This window comes from Myotis davidii, unplaced genomic scaffold, assembly GCF_000327345.1.
Source record: "Myotis davidii unplaced genomic scaffold, ASM32734v1 scaffold6, whole genome shotgun sequence".
Classification (NCBI taxonomy): domain Eukaryota; kingdom Metazoa; phylum Chordata; class Mammalia; order Chiroptera; family Vespertilionidae; genus Myotis; species Myotis davidii.
In genome coordinates this window covers 4,048,871-4,075,857 of record NW_006383011.1, presented here as the reverse complement: position 1 = coordinate 4,075,857, position 26,987 = coordinate 4,048,871, and the positions used below count along the sequence as shown (strand labels likewise).

The window sequence follows — 26,987 nt, the reverse complement described above, 5'->3', positions numbered from 1 at the left end:
GTCTGGGTATGATATTCTCTTTACTCCTAGTTGTAGAATTTCCACTCAGCCAGCCCTCCTGTGGTTCTGGATGGTGTCCGTTCCGTGTTTCAGGCGTAATTTGAATTGGTTGTTCGAAGCAGCAATCTCCAGGGTTAACCTATGCTGCCATCTTGGTTCTCCTGCCTTTCTCTTTTTTGCACTTTCTTCTTATGTCTGGGTGGGTTTTTTTCTGGCTACTCTGGTTTCCTCCTACACCCCAGATATGTGCACATTAGGGTAACTGGCATGTCTAAATTGTCCCAGTATGAGTGAGTGTGGGTGAGTGTGTGAGTGCGCTCTGCGATGGAAGGGTGTCCTGTCCAGGTGGGTTCCTGCCTTTCACCCTGAGCTGCCGGGATAGGCTTTAGTCACCTGCGACCTGAACTAGAATCCGTAGGTTGGAAAATAATTATCTTACTTGTGTTTAGCTAATCTTTCATAAATGTATGTATAGCTCACATTTATTTGTTTAATATTAGAAGCGTTTTGGGTCTTTATTTAGAAGTTTGGTGATGTTTTTGTGCTCAGAAACATGCTGCAGGAACTTAACTCTTTTTTATGTCAGTCTATGGTAAAACCGGTTTTATTATACATTATTTCACTTAAAAGTGGCAGTTTCCAAGAACCTATCATTGATATTAAGTGAGGACTTACTGTACTTTCTCCCTGACATTTTTTTTTTTTACTTCTCTCTTTATCTCATTTTCATTCACTTGTTTTCTGCCATTTTCAGTGCTTTTTATTAAAGTTTATTTGGACTTTATTCTCATTTGGATGCCTTGTAATTTATTTTTCATTTCTGAGGTAATAATTGTCTTCTTATTCCTTTTCTTTCTTGAGTTCAATGAAATTCCTCCATTGCTTCTTCCCTCCCTCCATCCACATCCTTCTCCTCCTCTTAGTTTTTTGTCTTCTAATTCAGAGGCATTTACATGTACCCAGTTGCTTGTTATATTTAATTTTACTTTGAGTGTTGTTGCAGTATTTTTCTACTTCATGGTTGTTGTTTTGGGGTGGGGGTAGAATTTTCCCCAGTTGATGTGTGTAGGTCTTCATTTTCTGTTACTTTGTAGTAAATTTGTATGGAACTGTTCATCTTTTTACTGTTTGTTTATTTATTTATTTTTATTTGTTGTCTAAACTTTTACTAGGTCATATGTCTCCTTTTTCCCCGATTGACCCCCACCCCCTCAGCCATTCCCACCCGGGCAAGCCCCCACCGCCCCAGTGTCTGTGTCCATTGGTTATGCTAATATGCATGCATACAAGTCCTTTGGTTGCTCTCTAATAATCACCCCCCACCTCCCCTGCTATTTGTCTCTGGATCTATTTTTGTTCTTCAAATTATGTTGATCATTATATCCCACATATGAGTGAGATCATGTGATAGTTATCTTTGTCCGACTGGATTTTTGTGGTATTATGATGTATTTTGTGAGACTCTGGTTCAGTACAGCCTTTGTAGAGCAAAGTCTAGACACTTTTTGGTGTAAGGACATAAATAAATGGAACAGAATGGCAGATCCAGAAATAAGCCATTCCACTTATGGCCAATTGATTTTTGACTAAGATGCCACAGCAATTCAGTAGGGGAAATGAGTTTTTCAACAAATGGTACTGGGAGAAATGGATTTCCATGAACAAAATAATGAACTTAGATGCTTATATCACATTAAATACAAAAATGAACTCAAAATAGACTCAAACTACTAAAACTTCTAGGAGAAAACAAGAGACAAATTTTGTGTCTTTAGGTTAGAAAAAGAATATTTATATATAACACAAAAAGCACAACCAATGAAAGAAAAAATAGCTAAGTTGGGCTTTGACAAAATGAAATTTTGCACGTCAAAAGGCACTGTTAGAAATGAAAGGGCAAGCCATAGATTGGGAGAAATTATTTACAAATTGTATATCTGATAAGGAACTTATGTTCAGAATATATAAAGAACTCTTTTAATTGAATAAGAAGAAGACAACTCAATAAAAATGGACAAAAGTTTTGAATAAATATTTCACCAAAGAAAGATATACTAATGGCTAATCATCACATACAAATGCTCAACATCACTAGTAATTTGGGAAATACAATTAAAATCATAATGCGATACTACTCTACACCAACTAGAATCGTTATAAAAAACTGATAATACCAAGCATAGGTGAGGATGTAAAGAAACTGGAGCCTTCATACATTGTTGGTGGGTATGTAAAATGATACAATCACTTTGGAAAAACAATTGGGCAATTTCTTAAAACTAACAATATAAACTTACAATATAACCAGCATTTTCACTCCTAGATATCTGCCCAAGGGAAACAAAACATAAATCTATGCAAACACTTAGATGTGAATATTTACAGCAACATTATTCATAATAGCCAAAACCTGGAATTAATTCAAATATCAACCAGCTGATTAGTGGGTTTACAAAATGTGTTATATCAATGCAATATCATACGATTCAGCAATTAAAAAGGAATAAACTATGTGATGTGGCATGTATAACCTCCAAAATATAATGCTAAGTGAAAGAAGCCACACACACACACACACACACAAATTGTGAACTCCATGTATATAAAATTTCCAGATTGTATGATTTTCATTTATATAACATTTCTCTAAGACAGAAAGCATACCAATGATTGTCTTGGCTGGAGATGGGAGTAGGAATTGACTACAAATTGGTGCAAGGGAGCTATATGGGGTGATGGAAATGTTCTAAAACCACACAGTGGCCCTAGCCAGTTTGGCTCAGTGGATAGAGCGTCAGCCTGCGGACTCAAGGGTCCCGGGTTCGATTCCGGTCAAGGGCATGTACCTTGGTTGCGGGCACATCCCCATTAGGGGGTGTGCAGGAGGCAGCTGATCGATGTTTCTCTCTCATCGATGTTTCTGACTCTCTATCCCTCTCCCTTCCTCTCTGTAAAAAATCAATAAAAAATGTTAAAAAACACAGAAAAACAAAAAAAAACCACAGTGGTAGTAGTTGCAAATTTTATAAATTTACCATCCATTGCTGAATTGTATAATTACAATAGGTGAATTTTATGGTATATGTAAATTATACCTCAGTAAAATTGTTTTTTTAAAAGTAAATTGAGGAAGGACTTCTAAGTAGCTGAAGATATTAATAGTGGCTGCCTTCCTTTTCATCTCCCAATACTTCCTCTACAAACAATACAAAACAGAATAAAGGGAGAAATGAAACTTCCATGAAAACCACACTTCTGTCACCACTTGAAGATATCAAAAATCCAAAATACAGTGGGGCCTTGACTTATGAGTTTAATTCGTTCTGAGACCGAGCTCGTTATTCTATCAACTCAATGCAAAAAAGCGGCCGAGAGACAGCTGCTATCTCAAAAACCTCGTTAGTCGGAACACTCATAATTCAAGGCCCCACTGTAATTGTAAACAGAATGGAAAAAAACCAAAGCCCAGTGTCTGATCTCTCCAACTCCTGGTGTTCTTGCAGATCAGAGTATGGACTGCATGAAGGGCCTAAAATTAAAAGTACCATGCAATTAAAAGGGTCAGGTTTTTAGTTTCTGGGGAGGGGAGGTAGAAGGGTGATCAAAGGCAAAAAGGGAGAGGCACCTTTGATAACGGGGTGTGAAGGAGGAAATAAGTATAAGGGGAAATTTTAGGGTTCTGCAAAACAACCAAAAAGTGAGGTCATACAACTCTATCAGGAATGTGCAGAGTTTAATTAGCTCCTCTTTGGTTCTCTCATTTCCACCATCTTCCTGTTCAATTTCTGGCTAGCCTGCCATTCTGGCACTTGACCTAATAAGTAGAACTGTGGCCTTCCCTGTTCATTCATTATCAAGTTTGTTACTTTTGCCCTGGCTGGTTTGGCTCCAGTGGTGGAGCATCAGCCTGTGGACTGAAGGGTCATGGGCTCTATTCCATTCAAGGGCACATGCCTGGGTTGTGGATTAGATCCCTAGTAGCGGGCCATGAAGGAGGCAGCCAATCAATGATTCTCTCATCATTGATGTTTCCATCACTCCCTTTCCCTTCCTCTCTGAAATCAATTATTTTTATACACACACACACACACACACACACACACAACAAAAGAAAAAAGTTTGTTACTTTTACTGATGGTGAGTTTGCTGTTTTATTGACAATGCATCTGGATAGAGTTTTTCCTGTCTTAAGCTCCAAATCAAATCAGCTATTGGTATTCATGAAGCCTGTCATCCTTTATAAAAACTGTAAGGTTTTGAACTAGCTTGGGGGTAGTGGGAGGATGGGAGCAATCTCCTAGAACCATGGTCGGCAAACTGCAGCTCTTTGGCCCCTTGAGTGTGGCTCTTCCTAAGCCTTAGGAGTACCCTAATTGAGTTAATAACAATGTACCTACCTATATAGTTTAAGTTTAAAAAATGTGGCTCTCAAAAGAAATTTCAGTTGTTGTACTGTTGATATTTGGCTCTGTTGACTAATGAGTTTGCCAACCACTGTCCTAGAACATCACAGATTGCCATATATTGTCTATTTCATATGACACAGATCACATATTCATATATATCACATATGATATATATGAAAAATGTGGTCTCTTCATAATTATTGCATAGAGTTAAGATCTTTAAGGGCAGGTGTATAAATTACAGACCAAATTACAAATCCTGCCCACTTCCTGCTTTGTAAATAAAGTTTTACTGTAACAGCCACTCTCATTTATGTATATATATTTTGTGGCTATTACAAGTAGTTGTGAGAGTTTGTATGGCCTACAAAGCCATAGTTTGTATGGCCTACAAAAAGTTTGCTGACCTTTGCTTCAGAGTATTATCATCATAACATTATAAGTAACACTATTACTTTAGTGTTTGTTTTTTATTGATTTTTTTTTTTACAGAGAGGGAGAGAGATAGTTAGAAACATCAATGAGAGAGAAACATCGATCAGCTGCCTCCTGCACATCTCCTACTAGGGATGTGCCAGCAACCCAGGTACATGCCCTTGACCGGAATCGAACCTGGGACCTTTCAGTCCACAGGCCCACGCTCTATCCACTGAGCCAAACCGGTTTCAGCCTACTTTAGTGTTTTTAATTTCACATTTATCCTTATGTTTGTTTTCTTAATAACCTAATGTGGCAAGCTGAATAGATAGTAAATTATCATCAGATTTCAAAACTAATGGCTAGCTTGCATAAGTATAACATATAAATTATAATTTAAATTAAGTATTCAAAATTAATAATTTAATCTAATAATCTAACAGTCCTAAAATTTAACAACAGAATACAAACAGTTCAATACATTAATTTTATTGTGGCCTTAAATAACATTAATTCTAACAATATCTTTCTACATTCACTTTTGCCTCCATCTTGCCTGCTCTTGCATGACCAAAATACTGCAAAGTCTTAGATGTGAAAAATGCACATTTTTTTTCCTTTGACATTCTGAAATTTCATTTAACTCTTAGTTTACATTTAAACAGGGAATGTTTAAATTGTTTAATAATAAACACTTTATGCAGCAATTTTCTTAGTTCAACATATTTTACCTGCTAGAAGAGACATTCTGTGTTCTTTGTTGATTAATATGTCTGTGGATTGAAGAAAAGGGAGAGAGGTGTTCTGGAAATGTGTCTTCTCCTTGGCGTGTTAAAGATAGGCCAATAAATGCTTCACTTAGCATATCCCCTCTGTCTAAAGGCCCCAGGAGTTCTGTTAAAAAACGATGAAACAAGAGTCAAATACAGATAGTTCCCTTGAGTATGATTACAGGAAAGCTTCTATCTGGCCCAATGAAACGTAAAAAAAGGTAAAAAATAAAAAAATGGCAATTTACTGTGTAGTGCACAGTGGAAAACATATAGTCACATCTCCTATTACTTTTGTCATTCTTACACTTAGTTCAATCAGGGGTTTCTGATAATTGACTAACGAATGTTTTTTGAATTCACATTTAAAAAATTTGCAACAGCATGGATGGAACTGGAGAGCATTATGCTAAGTGAAATAAGCCAGTCAATGAAAGAAAAATACTACATGATCTCACTCATTTATGGATAATAAAGACCATTATAAACTGATGAACAAAAATAGATACAGAGGCAGAACAGCATCGAACAGACTGTCAAACTATAGCGGGAAGGCCTGGGAAGTTTGGGAGGGGGCGGTAAGAGATCAACCGAAGGACTTGTATGCATGCATATAAGCATAACCAAGGGACACAAGACACAGGGGGGTAGGGGAGGCCGGGGGAATGTCAAGGGGAAAAAAAAAGGAGACATATGTAATACTCTTTGTAATACTTTAAGCAATAAAAATAAAAAAATAAAAAATTCATTTCTAACTTGATTATTCATAGTGTATCTTTTGTTCTGAGGTGGGTCTCTTGCAGACAGCATATATATGGGTTGTTTTCTTAGCCATTCAGCTACCCTGTATCTTTTGATTGGAGCATATAATTTGTTCACATTTAAAGTGATTATTGATAGGTACATATTTATTATCATTTTATTCTTTATACCTATCCCCTCAATTTGTTTTCCTTAAAGAAGGCCCTTTAACATTTTTTGCAATATTTGTTTGGTGGTAATGAACTTCTTAAGCTTATATTTGTCTGGGAAACTCTTTATTTTGCCTTCAATTTTAAATGATAGATTTGCTATGAATAAGTAGTCTTGGTTGTAGGTTCTTGCTTTTCATCACTTTGACAATTTCATGCCAATCCCTTCTGGCCTGAAATGTTTCTGTTGAAAAGTCACCTGACAGTCTTATGGAAACTCCTTTGTAGGTAACTGTCATTCTCTTGCTGCTCTTAAGATTCTCTCTTTACCTTTAGCCTTTGCAATTTTAATTATGATATGTCTTGATGTGGGCCTCTTTGGGTTCATCTTGTTTGGGACTCTCTGTGTTTCCTGGGCTTATGTGACTTTTCCCTTTAACCAGGTCAGGAAAATGATTTTCAGTCATTGTTTCTTCAAGTAGGTTCTCAATCCCTAACTCTCATTTACATATTTCAGAGGCACAAATGGAAGTCCAAACAACCTAGATGCACACTATGGGTGCTACTTTCCATTGTCATATACTCATGTGTTAGACCCAAAGAGGGTATTTTTCATTACAATGATTGTGAAAAGTGAAACACGTGCCCAGCTGGTGTGGCTCAGCAGTTGAGTGTCGACCCAGGAACCCAAAGGTCATGGGTTTGATTCCCAGTCAGAAAACATGCCTGGGTTGTGGGCTCAATCCCCAGTAGGGGTTGTACAGGAGGCAGCCAATCAATGATTTTTCTCTCTCATCGTTGTTTCTATCTCTCTGTCCCACTCTCTTCCTCTCTTCAAAAAAACAAAAAAACCAAAAGAAAAAAACCAGTAAAAACATATTTAAAAAAGTGAAGCAAGCATCCTTTTACTTGTGAATCTGTTAGAAGAGAGTTGGCTTGCATTCATATTTGCAATCATGAAATCCATCATACATAATGAAGGATTAATGTTGAGATTTCTTTTCCATGCAAATGTAAGTACTTTCTCATATGTATGTGTTTACATGTACAGGGTGTCCCAAAAATGTATACACACTTTAAATAATTATTAGTTCCAATGATTTAATTCTGAAAAGAAAGAAACATCAATTGAACTATTAGTCATTAAGTGTATATACATTTTTTGGGACACTCTATCTGTAAGTTTCTTCTTGCCTTTTGTTAGTGCATAAATCAATGGCTTAGTATAGCCCAATACTACATCATACACAATAAATAACCGAGTGAACTGTCTTGGTGCCATCACTGAATAATGTGGTACTAACACTTAAGTATCTAACATTGTTATATATTGTGTAAGAATTCTTTCATCATCTTGAGCACTGGAAAACCATAAGAAATAGTTTTCCGCATCTGGTCACTTTATACTCTGCTGGAATTGAATTTAATGCAGTGAAGCTGGGTTTGGAGATTGATGTCTGATTTGAATTCTATTTACTTGCATCTTTAATAAGTTTCTTTCTGGTAGCACTAGCAGGACCTCTTCATCATGAATATAACAGTGAGTTCTTTGAAGTAACTGTGATGCTGCTGCATTTGTTTCTTTTCTGCATGTCATTTTAATCTACTCAGTGTTTTCCTAACTACCCCATCAATATCAACATAGTGCTGATGTTTTCCTGTCACATCTTTAATGACTGTAATATTATCCACATACTAACTAGTTGTACCTTGGGCAGTGCAGATTCTCCTCTGTTAGTACCTTTATTCCTACCTCTATTAAAGGGATGGAAATGGTAACAAAAACCATTGTAAGGTAGCATTGGCTGTGTGTGTGTGTGTGTGTGTGTGTGTGTGTGTGTGTGTATCCTACTTCTGCCACATTCCACCATGATTTTCAAGTAAAGATGTTATATTGCCAAGCAAAAGAAGGGTTGTTATTTTTCTTCTGTAACCATCTGCCCAATGGTTGCTGTTTATTGGTAGGCGAAACATCACTAATGTCTTATGGATTTGACACCAGTTGGACAGGACTGGATCAGCCAGTAGGTGAAACCAGCCAAGGGTGTGGGGGTCCCTGACTATTGGCAGGTAAGTGTGGAAGTCACACCCACTAAAACCCTCTCCAGTAATTTGTGGCAGATGCTTCCTGCCTTCTACTGCAATTGTACCTCTGTAGGACATTGATTCAAGGGAAACATCATCCATTAACCCTGGGTGATGGGATAGTTATAGGATGTTTAATACCCGCATAATCCCTCATTGTGGTCACTACACCTGACCTCTATATGGCAGGAGAGCCACACCCATTCTCACTCCTGAACAAATAGGATGGTCTGTAAAATGCTTACGTCAACATATTTACCATCCCTTTTACTTGGCAGCTTGACTTAGCTCCTCCTTCCAAATTCCACCCTTACTGAATGACCCAGACATATCCCACCAAATGCACATGACATATTAATACACCATGCATTGTGAGATCCCATTCTCGACGTGTCATCCCCTATGCATTTCTCTAACTGTAGGATTCTTGCTACGTATGCATAGTTAATATAAATCCTTCTCTTTTGCAATATTTAAATCCAGACCTATCTACCTAACCCCATGTGCCATTACCAGCTAGGCTACCAAGGCAAGAAGAGGTATTATTGGCAATATATAGCCATAACATGATTATTGGACCAATAAAACATGATAATATTTTTTTATTGAGGAGAGAGAGAGAGAGAGAGAGAGAGAGAGAGATCGAGAGATCGAGATCTGTTGTTACACCTTTTTATGCATTCATTGGTTGATTCTTGTTATGTGTCTTGATTGGGGATCAAACCCACAACCTTGGCTATCGGGACGATGCTCCAACCAACTGAGCTAACCAGCCAGGGCCATGATGGCATTTTTTATGTACTAATTTTGTAAACCAAAAGCATAAACAAACATTATGAGCTATTTGCACCCAGGGGTGTTTTCTAAATGTGGACATCTTTGACAGCGCCAAATCTCAAGGACCATTTGGCATGAACCAAATATGCTCATGGATGTTTTTGATAGGGACAAATTTCAAGGACCTTTCAGTGTGGACCAAATGTCTCAATGGACAGTTTGGACACCGCAAATGTCTGCTAATCTCTATTTAGTAGCAAAAGAATCAAGGTTCATATCTGGTATGTCTGGCTCAAAGCCAATACGGTTCCATTTCTTCAAATAGCCCAAAGAAAAAGAAGAGAAATGAGCTAAGAGAACTTACTGCTTTTATAAATTTGTCTTCTGAAATAAATGGCACTATTTCCCTAGTGATCTTATACATTATTCTTTAAATCTAGCTATTCTTTTGTTGGCTTTGTGCATTCTAAGGAGATATCCTTTCCAGTCTAAAATCTCCAAAGGATTTTCAGGGTAAAACACATTTCAAGATATGCAATCACATGGAAGAATGAAAATCTTTTATAATATTGTTTGCAAAAATGACAGCTCTACTTAACAGAAGCCATTAAAATATTTACAAAGTAGCAGCTGCTCTTGTAAAAAAAATATGGCTTTTTGGAGGCATAAAAATAAACAAGTTGATAAGTACAAGATAAGCCATTTGTCAGCTTCTTTGTGTACATAGCACAATATATAAAAAATTCTGATATTTACAGAGCAATTATAATATAAAGCCTTTTTAAGTTAAAAGGACACAGACTCAGTGAGAACTGTTTACAAGAATTCTTCACACTGATCTTTTAAACAATTTAGGAAGCCCCCAAACATAATTCTTTAAGAGATGTTAGGTTTTAGATGTGTTTTTAAAAAATAAGTCTTGTTCTTAAAAATAATTTTACATTTTATATGTGTATATATAAAATCCTATGTTCAATTTGCATTCTTCATTGAACTAGAATTTCAGCCAGTGGTTTTATGAAAATAATTACAAATCATAGGAAACAGATCAAGAAAACCAAAATGGTTTAAAGTAACTGAACATTTATATTTTTATTACCATTTTCACATTTTGTAGATAAACTGAGTGGCTGACTTTGTCTTTTTAAAAACAAATCATTTAAAAAAGCAAACAGCCGAAACTGGTTTGGCTCAGTGGATAGAGCGTCAGCCTGCGGACTGAAGGGTCCCAGGTTTGATTCCGGTCAAGGGCGTGTACCTGGGTTGTGGGCACATCCCCAGTGGGAGATGTGCAGGAGGCAGCTGGTCGATGTTTCTCTCTCATCGATGTTTCTAAACTCTCTATCCCTCTCCCTTCCTCTCTGTTAAAAATTAATAAAATATATTTAAAAAAATAAAAAAGCAAACAATTATTAAAATCTGTGTTGTTGGTAATTTTTACTAGTTTTCTCAAAAGAGAGCAATGATATGTAATTATTACAACCCTAGATTATTTATAAAGAAAGTGAAAAATATAAAAAAGTGGCTTTTGGCAAAATTTTTATTTTATTTTATTTATTTTTTACTTTTTTTTTTATTGCTTACAGTATTACAAAGGGTATTACATATGTGTGGCAAAGTCTTGACAGTTACATGGAAGAGTGACTTTGGACATGTTCCTGTGATATGAACTTGCTCATTTTATTTAATGACTTCTACCTACTGGTAAGAGAATTATATGGAAAGGAAAATCTTCTGGTAATGGTTTCTAAATCTGTGACATACTATTAATAGCTTGAGAAAACTACACATTATAATTTCATTATTAAATTTTCAATTTCATCCCAAACCTTTAAAAATATTTTGAGAATATTTTTCCCCTCCCTTCAAGTTCATTTTTTCTTGTACCTCCGAAAACAATATTTTCTATGCTGTTCTTAAGGAAAATAATATGTTTCTATCTATTAGAACCTGAAAAAGTCATGAGATTATTATGATAATGGGGGAAAGTGTTGGGATGCTCAATTATCAACAGCATGTCAAAAGTAAGGAAGAACAGGAAAGAGCCAAATGGTTAAAAGAGGTCAGCATAAGCAACTTTTAGGGTTAATGTTAAGGAGTCCTACACTGTTAGTCTCAGTTATTTCCAAGTGTTGATATGATCTTTATGAAAGATCATATGTAAGATCTTCCAATGTAAGAAATACAGATGCCTTCCAATGTAAGAAATACAGAATACATTGTGTTGAACAGTTATGTTTTCATTAGAAAATATCTAAGCACAAACAGGAAAAGTATGCACATTATTGATAATGTGTTATCACAGTGTTTTATGAATGAAAGTTTGCCTTTAGCATTGGGTTTCTCTTGTCATTCTTTTCTCTTGTCATTCTTTGGGGGAGATGTAAATACAACTGACTTTTGAACAACTCAAGTGTGAACTGCACGGGTCCATCTATATGTGGATATTTTTTCAATAAATAACTGTTGGCTTTCCATGTCCATGTGGGTTTTGCGTCTGCGGATTCAACCAACTGGGAATCAAAAATGGTATTTTCCATTTGTGGTTGGGAATCAGCAGAAGCTAAGGGTTGACTGTATGTGTTGTTCTGTGCCATTTTATATTAGGGATTTGAGCGTCTGTGTATTTTGTTATCCATAGGAGTCCTGGAACCAGTTCCCTGCATATACCAAGGGCCAACTGTAGTTATTTTTGGGGGATATTATAAGTTATATGTGAATTTTCAACTGCATGGGGGTTGGTGTCCCTAATCCCCATGTTATTTAAAAGGTCAAATATATATATATATATCAGGGTGTCTTTGGGTTAGATTTCTAGAAGTGCAAGTTCCATAACTGTTACATCTTCATTGTGAATTGTTTTTTCATAACTGCTATCACTATATTAATTTATTTAAGCTTATTTTAGAATATTAGGGTTTGTTTTTATCTCTGGTAATGTTTATTCTTTTGTTTTTTAAAAGTAACTGTGTAGTTATTTTTTATGAGGAGTTGGGTTTTCTAGACATTTACGATGGCAGAATGGGCCAAGATGACTTTATCTTCATAGAACTGGAGCCCGTATGTCTGTTGTGTTTATCAAGTAGTCAAAAATATGGTTTCCTATTGTCTTAGTCCGTTCAGGCTGCTATATCAAAATACCCTAGGCTGGATAGCTAATAAATACTAGGAATTTATTTCTTACAGTTCTGGAGGCTAAAAGTCCAATAAGGTATCAGTATGGTCATGTCCCGGTGAGGCCCTCTTCTAGGCTGAAGACTGTTGACTTCTCACTGTCCTCATGTGGTGTAAGGAGGTGAAGGATCTCTCTGGACCCTGTTATATAAAGTCAGTACTGTAATCCCATTCATTAGGGCCCCACCCTGGTGATCTAATCACCTTCCAAATGCCCCAGACTGGTACCATCACCTTAGGGGTTAGGACTTCAATGTATGTATTTTGGGGGGACACAAACATTCAGCCCATAGCATCTATATTCTTCCCTTTGATTTCAACTTTCTTTTCTGTGGCTTAATTGTACCTGTTATGCTGAATTTGGGCTCTACTCCCACTGTTTCTTCTCAGTTTGGGAAATTTATCTAAAAATGGTTGCTTTGTTAGTTGTAAGCATTTGTAGGACCCATTGCAGCACCTCCATACCTTCCCACAATTCTCTTGTATCCACAAATTATAACCATCAGTGTCATCTCCTGTTTCTGGTACTGTTCTGAGAATGGCCCTGCAAAATTTTTCAGTTCATAATGGTTCTCCATCTCTCAGTGCCCCAAAAGAGGCCCCTTTATCGTTCCTCCTCTTCTCCCGTGAATTTTTTATTATGTGTGCGTGTGTGTCCCCACTTTTGTAGTCTGTATTCACACTGAAAATCCAGATTAAGTGAGCTTTTGCTCTTCTGCTCCATCAGTGGTTTCTGTCCTCCCTGAGCTTTACTTAGGACACCTGCATTACCATTTCACAGGTGTGCAATACCAGTTCAGCTCCCTGATGATCAGTGTCCCTGCAGTGGGTTGTGTCTGGCTAGTGTGACTGGGTGCTTAGAGCCAGAAGCAAGAGCCCCTTTGGCCTGTGGAAAAAACAGTGAGAGTATTGGTATTTCACAGGTGGCCCACAAGGCTGCCCCATCCCCACCCTTTTAAGGCGGGGATGTGGTAATTAGGGTGTGTGCACTCAGAGCTGGGAGCCTCCCGCTTGTTATGTACTTCTTGAGTCTCTTCATTGTTCCAGAATAGAGTCGAGCTCAGCAAAGTCATTTTCCTTGCTGACTTCTGCCAAGCCCGTTCTCTTGGCTTTCGTTTTGCTGGAGAGTAGGTAGGGACAGTGGGAATTTTGCTCATCCATTCATGCATGTCACTAATTAGATGATGAGGCATTTGACAACCTTAATAGAGTTATAGTTACTCCCATCATTTATCTGTGCTTCATTGAATTTCTTCACTTTGACTTTTAGAGCACTAGGTAGAAATCACATTGTGTCAACACCCATCTTGGGCCTGCACAATCCCATGAAGTTTTAGTGCATTTTATATTTGTTGATGATTTGTCCATATCATTATATTTTGGATTATAAGAATATATTTTCACTAGATTTTGCTGATGTTGTCCTTGGATTTTTGAGGTTATTAAGGGATTCAAGGAGATTCAAATACTACACTGATGCCATCTTCCCAAAATCCTCTGGTGGGACTGATTTTCATAAAAATAGGGAATAATCTAAACATCCATTTGTTAAAAAAAAATTGTAGTATGTCCATACAATTAAATAGTAGCTGTTAAAAAAGAAAAGGGGGTTGATCTACATATATTCACATAAAGCTTTGCAAAAAATTTAAATTCTTTTCAAAAGGTGATTTGTAAAACAGGAAGTAATGAATGACCCACATTTTGTTCAAAATATGTAAAAGGGGAAAAGCTAGACAAAATATGTATTACTAAGATTCCTTTTCTTGGAGAGGATGTGGAGAAAAAGGAACACTCGTGCACTGCTCGTGGGAATGCAGACTGGTACAGCCATTATGGAAGACAGTATGGAGTTTCCTCAAAAAACTGAAAATGGAACTCCCATTTGACCCTGTGATCCCACTTCTAGGAATATATCCCACGAAACCAGAAACATGTGGAATATAATAAACAACATAAACTGATGAACAAAAATAGAACCAGAGACATGGAAGCATTGAACAGACTGTATAATCTATGTGGGAAGGGTAGGGTGAGGGGGTAAGAGATCAACTAAAGGACTTGTATGCATGCATATAAGCATAACCAATAGACATAAGACACTGGGGGATAGGGGAGGCTAGGGGACTGTCTAGGGTGGGGGGAAAAATGGACACATATGTAATACCCTTTGTAATACTTTAAGCAATAAAAAAAAAATTAAAAAAAGATTCCTTTTCTGATGGGTGGGGTTATACAGAATTTTTATTTTCCAAATTAAGCATCCCATCAATGTTTGAATTTTATAGTATGTGTATGTATTATTAACTTTTGTCATTAGAAAGTATATATTTAAGAAGCACATATGTAAAACTTAATTAATAAAAAAATCACCAAAAAATAGTGGTTATACTATAAAATTACATAACATAGAATTAACATATACAATTATAAATGTAATATATATACAATGTAACAAATTAATACTACTTGCCTCTGAAGAGGAAACTGGTGACTACAGAGTAGGCTTGAGATTAGAACTTTTTACTAGATACTATACCTTTTGAATTCTGAACCATGTTTGTATTCATTTAAAAAAAATAAGAGTAAAATTAAAATTCTTAAATATCCAGGTTATTTAATTTGAGGATTCTTTAACAGATCACAGCAATGCTCATTATAAAACTGTGATGGTGTCTTCAAAGACTTGATTAAAATACACTAAAATAGAATTGGTTATGGAATGGGGTTAAGATTAAACTTGTTTCCATTCTCCTTCATATGGATCTACATCCCCCTGCTTTACTGACACACTGGGGGCTCAGTTGTGTGCTGCAATGTTTTATTAAAGAAAAAAATGCAATTTAAAATTAAAAAAAATACGCACATGCATTTAAACCTCCTCTGAAATAGGTAATTTAGGAAATGGCCAGACTTAATGGCTTTTTTTCTAAAGATGAATTAGCATAGGAAATTTTTAAACAGAATAAATGGAACCAAAGGTTTTATACTAAAAACTCATGTTTTCTACTAAGGACTACCACAACAATAATGTGGTCTAAAGATATAGAATTGGGTTCATCTAGAAGATATATTTTAAATGGCATCACTTCCACATAATTATTCTGGCAAGGCATTGACAGTCTTTAAAAAAACCTATCAAATACTTTAAGCACGATTTTTAAAAAATCTCAGTGACTTTTTTTTTAAGCATAGAAATCCACCAAACAAGAAACAAAATAATTCATTAAAACAAGAGTCGTAAACTATGGCTAGGCCAAATCCAGCTTCTGCTGCCTGTTTTTCTGCAACCTGTAACCTGTTGATTTTTACATTGTTGGGAGAAAGTCAAAAGAAAAATAGTATTTTGTGATATGTGAACATTATATGAAATTTATATTTTAGTGTTCATAAATAATTTTATTGGAACTTGATTTTGATCATTCATTTACATATTGTCTGTGGTAGCCTTTGCACAAGGGCAGAGTTGAGTAGTTGTGACAGAAATGGCATGGTCCACAAGTCTGAAATATTTACTGGCTGGCCCTTTGTAGAAAATAATTTGCCAACCTCTGCTTTAGAATTCTTCATTAACCTAGAAATGCTAGGTCCATTACAATCATAGGTTTTGAATCATCTCTCCAGTTTTCAGTTCTGACAGAGTGATCAACAAAACAATTGATTTGATCCTCAAATAGTGTTGTTTTTTTTTCCATTCATGACTTAGGTAAATTCTTGAGACCAATAAATAAGGTATTTAAAATAGCTTGCTTTCTCCTGAACTAAAATCTTCCCTTACAGCTGTCATCCTAGAGTAAAAAGGAAGAATAACATATCATTTAGTGCTGGGCCACATAATTAATGGACCAGTGCACACATTGATAGGTTTAGATGAAAAGTGACTGAAATCTGAACTGTTAGCTTTCCCATTCTTGTTACTTCAAAACTAGTTTGGGCTTTAAACTTCAGCTTACAGGTGTTTATCTCTCCTTCCTTGTCACATAAACAGGCTTCTTGAGACATAGTTTTGTGGTTTGGTCCACCTCAAAAAGAAAAACCCCCAAATCCTACAATTTAATCCACAGATAAAGACTAGACTACCTAATGTCCATGGACACCCTTCATATGCATTCATATATGAAAAATTAGAAGTGTCACTATTGAATACTAAGTTACCAAGCAATTACACAGGAAGGTCTTTACCTCAAAGTTTGAGCACTGACCAGAATTCAGATTGGTAATTCGTGGTAAAAGGTTTAAAATCTTTAATACTTATCTAAAGGCTTAGATATTTGGGTTATTACCTTATTGAAATTAGACCACAAAAGTTATTTTATTGCAAGTAAGGTTTTTGATCTAGGAAAAAAGGGAAGAGGCATTTTCATGGATTTTATTGTACTTTTCAGTACAAGTTGAATTTTTTGATGAGTTAATATTACTTTTATTATTGAGACTAATTAAGATTAAATTATCGAATATTCAGGACATTAGAATATTACTAGTTAGAAGTCAGTAAACTATTATTTGTTTTCATCGTTGGTTCAAAATTGTGCAGTTGTTAGAGAAGTATGATGTAAGTATATATTTGTTTTTGCATTAATTTTCGTATTTTAATGTAAAATTAAGCATTTCTTATAAAATATAGCATGCTTGAAAACAGCGGTCGCCAACCTTTCGCCAGTGGTCCGCGGACCACTGGTTGGCAACCACTGCTTTAAAACACAGATTTTTGCATATTTCTTTATAAAGGTAGCAAGGGTCTTGCCGAAACCGGTTTGGCTCAGTGGATAGAGCGTCAGCCTGTGGACTGAAAGGTCCCAGGTTCGATTCCGGTCGAGGGCATGTACCTGGGTTGCGGGCACATCCCCGGTGGGAGATGTGCAGGAGGCAGCTGATCGATGTTTCTCTCTCATCGATGTTTCTGACTCTCTATCTCTCTCCCTTCCTCTCTGTGAAAAATCAATAAAATATATATTTAAAAAAAAAAATAAAGGTAGCAAGGGTCTCTAGTGAAGCTTTTGGCATTAATAGCAATTTAAATTTAGTATGTATATTGTCATACTGAAACAAATTATTTATAAGATATTTTAAAATACTGGTTCGTAACGTGCCAACAATTAATAAAATTATACTCTTTATCCTCAATCTGAAATAGTTGCTGGTATAATGAAGGCTGAATTAGCTAATTGTGATGTTTAAATATATAACTTATATACATGCATAGTGTCACAAATCTTTCTTGCATTGCTCTTTACATTTGGGTTTTATTATTTAGGTTTTTTTCCAGATGGACGCTTTTATGGGCCAAAACATAGGAACATTTTCTAAATTTACCTTTAGGCATTAAGACAAAAAAAAATAGCGGTATTATAACCTGACTTGTTTAAAATATCACTATGCTACTTTGAATGACAGTTTATAATTTACAAGTAGGGTGTGGCTAATAAAGTCACTGAAGCAGACATAAGCATAGGTTTTCCCTTATGCACACTTCTGGCCTGTCAATCACATCTCCCAAAAGCTTTGTTGCACAGGCATGCCAATAACTAAAACCACATTTTATCGTCTTATACCCAAAGGCTTTTAAAAGGCCATGCAATCTATCAGTGTTTGAAAACTTCAGAGTAAAGTTGGAAGTCCTCAAGCCCAGACTTCTATTCCATCTAAAAAGAGTAAAATTTCCTTGTGATTCATACAATGTATTATAAGAATGAAAATTATAATTTAACAAAACTGTTGAAACTTTGGTTTTAAAGTACTTGTTCTGCCTTGTTTTCAATATTTTTTCTTTTTTTAAAAAAATAATTTTTTATTGTTGGAAGTATTATATATGGCCCCCTTTTCCTATTAACCCCCCTCCCCCCAGCCTGCCCCTGCCTCCAACCCCATTTTCTGTGGCCATGGGCCATGCATATGCATGAAAGGTCCTTGGTTGATTTCCTCCCACTCACCCACCCTCCCCCGCCTTCCCTCTTAGATTCTGCACTCTGTTCCATGCTCCGAGTCTCTGGATTCACTCTGTTCATCAGTTTATTTTGTTACTTAAGTTCCTCAGGTGAGTGAGATCATGTGATACTTGTCTTTCTCTGACTGACTTATATCACTTAGCATGATAACTCTCCAGGTCCCTCCTGCTGTCTCAAAGGGTAAGAGATTCTTCTTTTTTACTGCTGCATAGTATTCCATGGTGTAAATGTACCACAGCTTTTTTATCCACTCATCTATTGATGGGCACTTGGGCTGTTTCTTAGCTATTGTAAATTGTGCTGCTATGGACATGGGGATGCATAAATTCTTTCTGATTGGTGTTTCGGGTTTCTTAGGATATATTCCTAGAAATGGGATCACTGGGTCAAATGACAGATCCATATTTAATTTTTTTGATGACTCTCCATACTGTTTTCCATAATGGTTGCACAAGTATGCATTCTCACCAGCAGTGTACTAGAGTTCCCTTTTCTCCACATCCTTGCCAGCACTTGTCATTCTTTGTTTTATTGATGGTAGCCATTCTGACAGGTGTGAGGTGATACCTCATTGTTGTTTTAATTTGCATTTCTCTGATGATCAGTGAATTTGAGCAGTTTTTCATTTGTCTCTTGGGCAGCTGTATGTCCACTTTGGATAAGTGTCTATTTAGGTCCTTTGCCCATTTTTGAATTGGATTGTTTGTCTTCCTTTTGTTAAGTTGTATGAGTTCCTTATGTATTTTGGATATTAACCCTTTATCAGCTATATATCATTGCCAAATATGTTCTACCATACAATGGGCTCCCTTTTCGTTTTGTTGATGGTTTCTTTTGCTGTGCAAAAGCTTTTTATTTTGATGTAGTCTGGAGTCTCTATTCTATTCCATTGATCTATATGCGTTATGATGGCTCTGTAGTATAACTTGAAATCTGGTATTGTGATTCCTCTAACTTTGGTTTTCTTTCTCAATATTGCTACAGCTATTAGAGGTCTTTTTTGATTTCATATAAATTTTTGGAGTATTTGTTCTAGGTCTGTGAAATTGCTGTTGGAATTTTAATAGGGATTGCACTGAATCTGTAGATCGCCTTGGGTAGTATGGACATTTTAATGATGTTGATTCTACCAGACCATGAACATAGTATATTCTTTCACTTGTTTATATCTTCTCTTTTATCAATGTCCCGCAGTTTTCTGAGTACAGGTCTTTTGCCTCCTTGGTTAAGTATATTTCTAAGTATCGTAGTTTTTGTTGTTGTTGCAATGGTAAGTGGGATTGTTTAGTTTCTCTTTCTGAGAATTGATTATTGGTGTATAAAAAAGCCATCGATTTTTAGGTGTTGATTTTGTATTTGGCTACATTGCCAAATTCATTTATTAAATCTAGTAGTGTTTCGGCAGAGTCTTTAGGGTTTTCTAAGTACAGTATCATGTCATCTGTAAATAATGAGAGTTTTACTTCCTCCTTTTCAATTTGGATGCCTCTTTTTCTTCTTGGTTTCTGATGGCTGTGGCTAGGTCTTCAGGACTATGTTGAATGAGAGTGGTGAAAGTGGACATCCCTGTCTTGTTTCTGTTCTTAGGAGAAATGGTTTTAGTTTTTGCCCATTGGGTATGATGTTGGTTATAGGTTTGTCTTATATGGCCTTTATCATGTTGCGGTATGTTCCCTCTATTCCCACTTTGCTGAGAGTTTTTATCAAAAATGGGTTTTAGATTTTGTCAAATGTTTTTACTGCATCTATTGATATGATCATGTGATTTTTGTCTTTCAATTTGTTTATGTGATGTATCAAGTTTATTGATTTGTGAATATTGTACCAGACTTGCATCCCTGGAATAAATCCCACTTGGTCATAGCGTATGATCTTTTTAGTGTATTGCTAGATGTGATTTGCTAATATTTTGTTGAGGATTTTAGCATCTATGTTCATCAGGGATATTGGACTGTAGTTCTCTTTCTTTGTAGTGTCTTTATCTGGTTTTGGAATTAGGATAATGCCTCATAAAAAGAGTTTGGAAATGTTCCTCCTGCTTGAATTTTTTGGGAATACTTTGAGGAGTATAGGTATTAGTTCTTCTTTGAATGCTTGGGAAAACTTCCCTATGAAGCCATCCAGACCTGGGCTTTTGTTTGCTGGGAGTTGATTACTGCTTCTGTTTCATCAGTTGTTATTGGCCTATTCAGGTTTTCTGATTCTTCCTGATTCAGTTTTGGGAGATTGTTCAACATCCTATTTAATGAAGAGGGAATATGCTAATTGACCATCATGCTGCACAAAGACGGCAGCACCCACAGCCAATAAGGAGGGAATATGCTAATTGACTGCCACGCCCTCAAAGATGACGGTGCCCACAGCCACAAGATGGCTGGCAGGGGAGGGTAGTTAGGGGTGACCGAGCTGGTAGGGGAGGGTAGTTAGGGGCAACCAGGCGGGCAGGGGAGGGCAGTTGGGGGTGATCAGGCTGTCAGAGGAGCAGTTAGGCGTCAATAAGGCTGGCAGGCAGAAGCGGTTAGGGGCAATGAGGCAGGCAGGCAGGTAGGTGAGCGGTTGGGAGCCAGCAGTTCTGGATTGTGAGAGGGATGTCCGAGGGGGTCCCAGGCTGAGGGACACCCCCTACCCCCCGCATGAATTTCGTGCACCGGGCCTCTAGTTTTTCTATAGTAACTTATATATATATATAGGATGTTAACACAAATGACTTAAATATCCTATATAATAAAGAGCTAATATGCAAATGGTTGTCATGCCCTCACGCCCTAGTGCTCTCACACCAGGTCTCCTATTTAATGAAGAGGGAATATGCTAATTGACCATCATGCTGCACAAAGACGGCAGCACCCACAGCCAATAAGGAGGGAATATGCTAATTGACTGCCACGCCCTCAAAGATGACGGTGCCCACAGCCACAAGATGGCTGGCAGGGGAGGGTAGTTAGGGGTGACCGAGCTGGTAGGGGAGGGTAGTTAGGGGCAACCAGGCGGGCAGGGGAGGGCAGTTGGGGGTGATCAGGCTGTCATAGGAGCAGTTAGGCGTCAATAAGGCTGGCAGGCAGAAGCGGTTAGGGGCAATGAGGCAGGCAGGCAGGTAGGTGAGCGGTTGGGAGCCAGCAGTTCTGGATTGTGAGAGGGATGTCCGAGGGGGTCCTAGGCTGAGGGACACCCCCTACCCCCCGCATGAATTTCGTGCACCGGGCCTCTAGTTTTTCTATAGTAACTTATATATATATATAGGATGTTAACACAAATGACTTAAATATCCTATATAATAAAGAGCTAATATGCAAATGGTTGTCATGCCCTCACGCCCTAGTGCTCTCACACCAGGGCCGGGGGACCTGAGGTTGTGCGCCCCCCCACCCCCGCCCTGGCACCTGGCCGGGGGACCTGAGGCTGTGTCCCCTGCCCGGCGGGGCTTGATGGGGGTGGGGCCAGCCGGGTCTGGGTCTCACACAATTTCGAGGCACACACAGGTGGGCGGGGACTTGACTCTGGGTCCCACACTGTGCCCCAGGCTCTGACAGGAGGGATATTTTCATATACGTTTTACTAATTTTCTTTCATCTCTGACACTTCTATTATAAAGGGAAAATAGCAATATTAAAATATTCCTTCTAATTCCATGTTAATGTGCTTGAATTTTGTGCACCCAGCCACTAGTATACGTATAATATCTTTAATGGTTTAATGTATATTAAAATGTAGTGAAAACAACATAACAGTAACAACGAACTCTATAGCATGGCTAACTACATCTCCTTCCCCTCCTGCTCCGAACACAGCATTCTTAGTGATTTTCTCTTATTTATGTATGTATTTATTATTTGTCTATATTCTATTTTTTGTGGGGTAACCTGGTACATATTTTAACTTAAATGGGTGACAGAAGCAGGGTTTAAGTCAATAAAAGTTCTACATGTATTTTAGCACTTTCTAGTTTTAGAAAATTAGTTCTTATAGCAGATTTCAAAACTGGACATGAAGTTGTTGGGAGCTCATTACTTCTTGCATGTCTTCTGTGATTGGAGCAGGAGATGAGAAAGTAACTTGAGAGATGCAGGGAGCAGCAGAAAAGTGGGTGAATCTGATTGAACATGTACAACTTTCAGCTGAATGTGAGGTTATTGGTTACAACATTATGCTGGAAGTCTCTAGAATATTTTTTAGCTAAAATGGATAGTATGGGTGTGTCCTGGAAGAAAATGATGTCTCTAACTTTGATTATGTCTCTTGGTGACTACTGTCTGTTGCTTGGTGCATTAGAAGGTTTTTCCTTAGTCTTTTTAGGTTTCTTAGTCTGAAGTCCTTCCAAATCTAGTGATTGGGGAGGGTTGTGAAGTTACCTAGTAGTGCAGGAAAAAAAGCAGGTGCGGAAGTTAAGATTAGTATGTAGTGATATTCTGTAAATGAGTGTAACTTATTATTTATTGGCCAGAGTATAACCCTCCAGTACAGGACTTATGTTTGAAGTTTTTTTTAAGATACACAGAACCAGGTGTATTGGCAGATAACTTCCCCATCTCTTGGTCTATACCCCTTGTCTTGAGGGGCTTGTTTCTAAAAGGTTCTTGATTATATTAGGCATTGCAATGTGTGCATGTGCATGTAGTGTTTGCTCTTAATAGTCTGTTAATTAAAATGATGTGGAAAATATATGACCAGAACTCAAAGCCTTTACTTTTTTGAGATTGTTCATTAAACAGGGCAACGAGGTTAGAAAAATAGGGGATGAAATAACCTGTGAATCCCAGAGAAGTTTAAATATCTTTGATGACGGGTTGCCCCACTTGGGATTGGATCCTTTCCCATAGTTTGACAGAACATTAAGCTTAGGAGAGTCAACTTCAGGCTCTCAAAGATGCATTCTTAGGGGTTGGTACAGTAATGGTATTCTTGCAGTCTCAATTGCCAAAACTGAATTGCTTTGTGTAGACAGACTCATATAAAGTTGAAACTAAGATTAAAAATCAAAATTTCATTCAGATATATGATTACTCCTAATATAAAAGATCAACCTTTGGAATCTGGAGGGCTTTTCCACTTACAATTGTATCCTGTAAATCTAACTTTTTAAGTATCAGACCACCAGAGCTGAAGGGTATTGACATAACAGGCATTCTCCTGCTCCCTGCCCACCCCCTGCCCCACAACAAGACATTTTTAAAAACTGAAGATCTCATGTATCATGACCATAGATCAAGAATGTGAGAACAGAGCCTCTGGCTTGGAAAACTACAGTTTGCCACATTAGGCTCCAAGACTTTCACTTGCGGTTCTATTGACAAGTTAACCCCTTTTGTCTCCTGGTCTGAGAAGACCTCAAGTAAGCAGGTCAGCCTTCTAGGTGTGGGTAGAGCAGATGGCACACCTAGCTAGATGGTTGGTAGTCTATGCTGAACATCCCTCCCTAAAGCTTGCAGTATTTAGGTCAAGGATTTACTTTTTTATTATAAATTACTTTTGATTTATTTCTTAAAGTTATGGCTGCATTGTCTTATTAAATTGTGTGTTAAAATGTTTATTATCTATGAATTTTATTTTAGCAAAGTAAAATTGATGTCATATAAAATTATTTGTGTTATATCAACCAAAGGACTTACATGTATGCATATAAGCCTAACCAATGGAGACACTGCACAAAACATATATCCATATTTCCAAAAAACTTACAAAAAGATGCTTAACTTCATGAGTCATCAGAGAAATATAAATGAAATTCACAATGAGTAAACAGTGTTGGGAATAACAAGTATTGGCAAGGATGGTGAAGAACTGGAATTTTCATATACTGATAATAAAAAAGTAAATTGCTTCAACTATTTTGGAGAAATCTTTGAAGGTATCTACTAAAGTTGAATGTATGTAGAAATGCATAGGTGTATTCACAAAGGCCATGTAGAAAAATGTTTATAAGAGCCCCAAACTGGAAAGAACTCAAATGTCCATCAGTGATAAAATGAATAAATAGACTAACATATCTGAGGTATACAAGGGAATAATATAATAGTAATATGGGTATATTTTAAAAACATAATGTTAAGTGAAATACATCAGACCTCAACCCTTCTCAAAAGACACTCTATTAGTCATCTCTATACATAACTGACAATGCATATATTTATGAGTGCAGCTATTTCTAGATAAGGATGCATGATTTTCTTCCAAGTAAAATGATTTGTCGTATTGTAAGTCAGGAATGTTTATACTTTGGAGGTACAAGGGAGGCTTTTGGGGTGGTGATAAAATTCAGTTTAATTATCTGTATGCTTGTTATATGGGTGTGTTCACTGAGTTGAACACTTAACAGTATGCACACTCGTTCAAATGTATGTTATACTTTAACATTTACCTTAAAAAGCACACATTCATTTTCCTATGATAGAAACAATATTTGGCACTTTAGAAGCAAATCTTGTGATCTAACCATATTCTTTGTTGAAACCCCATGCTCTGGAACAGGAGTTTGTAATGGCAGCTAAATAACTGCAAAGGCTTTAGATAAAAAGGAAAAGTAGGTGAAACATAAATGTATTGCTTGAATTGTCTGGTTATAGATATGTAAACTCTAAAAAAATAGAGTACCTACCAGCAGATACATCTAACTGTAAATGAATAGAAGATTCTTTCCAGAACCCAATTGCCAGATATATTTTTTTCCTGAGCAAAAGACTTTCCTAAGCATTACTAGTAAGCAATTGAACTCCATTCTCTGGCAGATAATAGGAAAAAAAACACAACATACTCCACAGATCTTTAAAATATTGTTTTCAAGATTTCTTGAAATTCCTGAGCTGAGTCCTCTTTGTGATGTGTCACACCCTGTCACATCAAGTTACCTTACATTGAATAAACAGAAGAAAGGTTATAAATTTAGCATGCATACCACCTGACATAAAAATATTTGCCAGCTATTTCTTCTGCTTAAATGAATGCATTCCAGATATGTACATTATTAGCTTGGAAAAACTATAAATCTTATACACTAAAATAGTCATTTCTATATAGTACTACAATGCATGTTTTTTGAATAACTGTCTTCTAGAAGAGAAAAGAGTTTTTCTAAAAATAACATGTTTCTCTTTCATATTTTGTCTTTTTTTGCCCTTGCGTATGAATGTATGTGCAGAAACTGGTTTTGCTTCCTTCTTAGAAACAGTCTTACCAGGAACGTGGTAAATAGTGGCAATTTAGTCAGAAAATCCATTACAAAGAAAAAGGAACTAATTTAATTTTAAAAGAAAATATGCCCTGGTCACATGTATGGTGGTTACGTTAAGATACCATTTGTAATAGAAAAGTGTTAGGAAGATGTAAACACTTGTTTTTGATTACTAAGGCCAAATAAAGTGAGTTCATGAGGATAGTTAGGTAATGTAGGAAAAAAGAATCTGAGGATAAGTAGTCACCTTTTACACACACACTCTAAAGTCTCCAGTAATATAAATTATTTAGTTACATTAAGCAGATTTGTTAAACAATGCTTAATTCTCAATCTCGTTATAAGTATAGCTGTAAATAAATATACCCACTGAATGAACAAGTCAATTTCCTTTAGTTATAGAGGAATTGATGACATTTACCATTTAATAAGTGAAGGAACTACTTAGCTCAAAATCCAAGGTAAAGAAGTTCAGTTCCATATAAGTATGATTACCTGCCAACTTACTATTCAGGGGTGTTAGAAATTGTATGAGACAGTGCACAAAGCTAATTCCCTGCAGTATGCTATGAAAATGCTATAAGTACGTACTTTTGGCAATGTTAGTATAATATGGTGAACAAAGACAACAAAGAAAACCTTTCTTACTATCCTTCTTAAATTCAAAAGACGAATGAAACCCAAAGCAAAATAACTCAAAAAAACAACAACAACAACAAAAACCTAACAAGCAGTTTTGGAGCAGCAACTAATATGGGAAATAGCAGACTTGATTTAAAAAAGCAGAATTGCAAAGTGGTTCAAAGTATGTGATTTGAAATCAAACAGGAATTATTTTAAATTCTGACCCTGACATTTTGAGTCTGTCTCCTTATTTATAAACTAGAGGCCTGGTGCACGAATTCATGCACCAGTGGAGTCCCTCAGCTTGGCCTGTGGGATTGGGCTGAAACTGGTTCTCCAATATCCCCTGAAGGGTCCCCGATGGCAAGAGGGCACAGGCCAGCCTGAGGGACCCACCAGTGCATGATCAGGACCGGGGAGGGACTGCCGGAGGGCTTCAGGGCGAGTCCGGCCTATCTTGCTCAGACCCTGGGCAGCAAGCTAACCTACTGGTAAGAGCATCTGCCCACTGGTGGCCAGTGCACATCATAGTGAGCGGTTGAGCATATCATTAGCATATTATTCTTTGATTGGTTGAATGGCTGACCGGTCAACTGGACACTTAGCATATTAGACTTTTATTATATACTAGAGGCCTGGTGCACAAAAATTTGTGCACTCGGGGGGGACGGGGGACCCCCACACCGGCCTGTGCCCTCTCCCAGTCTGGAACC

At 37.0% G+C, this 26,987-nt stretch overlaps 1 protein-coding gene across 1 annotated transcript in view; it reads right to left on the bottom strand.

Moving 5' to 3' along the window:
* WDPCP (WD repeat containing planar cell polarity effector) overlaps positions 1-26,987 on the bottom strand; it is a 247,997-nt gene that overhangs the window by 18,588 nt on the left and 202,422 nt on the right. The window contains exon 15 of the mRNA XM_006778547.2: positions 5,555-5,717. Within this exon, the coding sequence (XP_006778610.1) occupies positions 5,555-5,717 (163 nt within the window). The remainder of the gene's footprint in view (positions 1-5,554; positions 5,718-26,987) is intronic.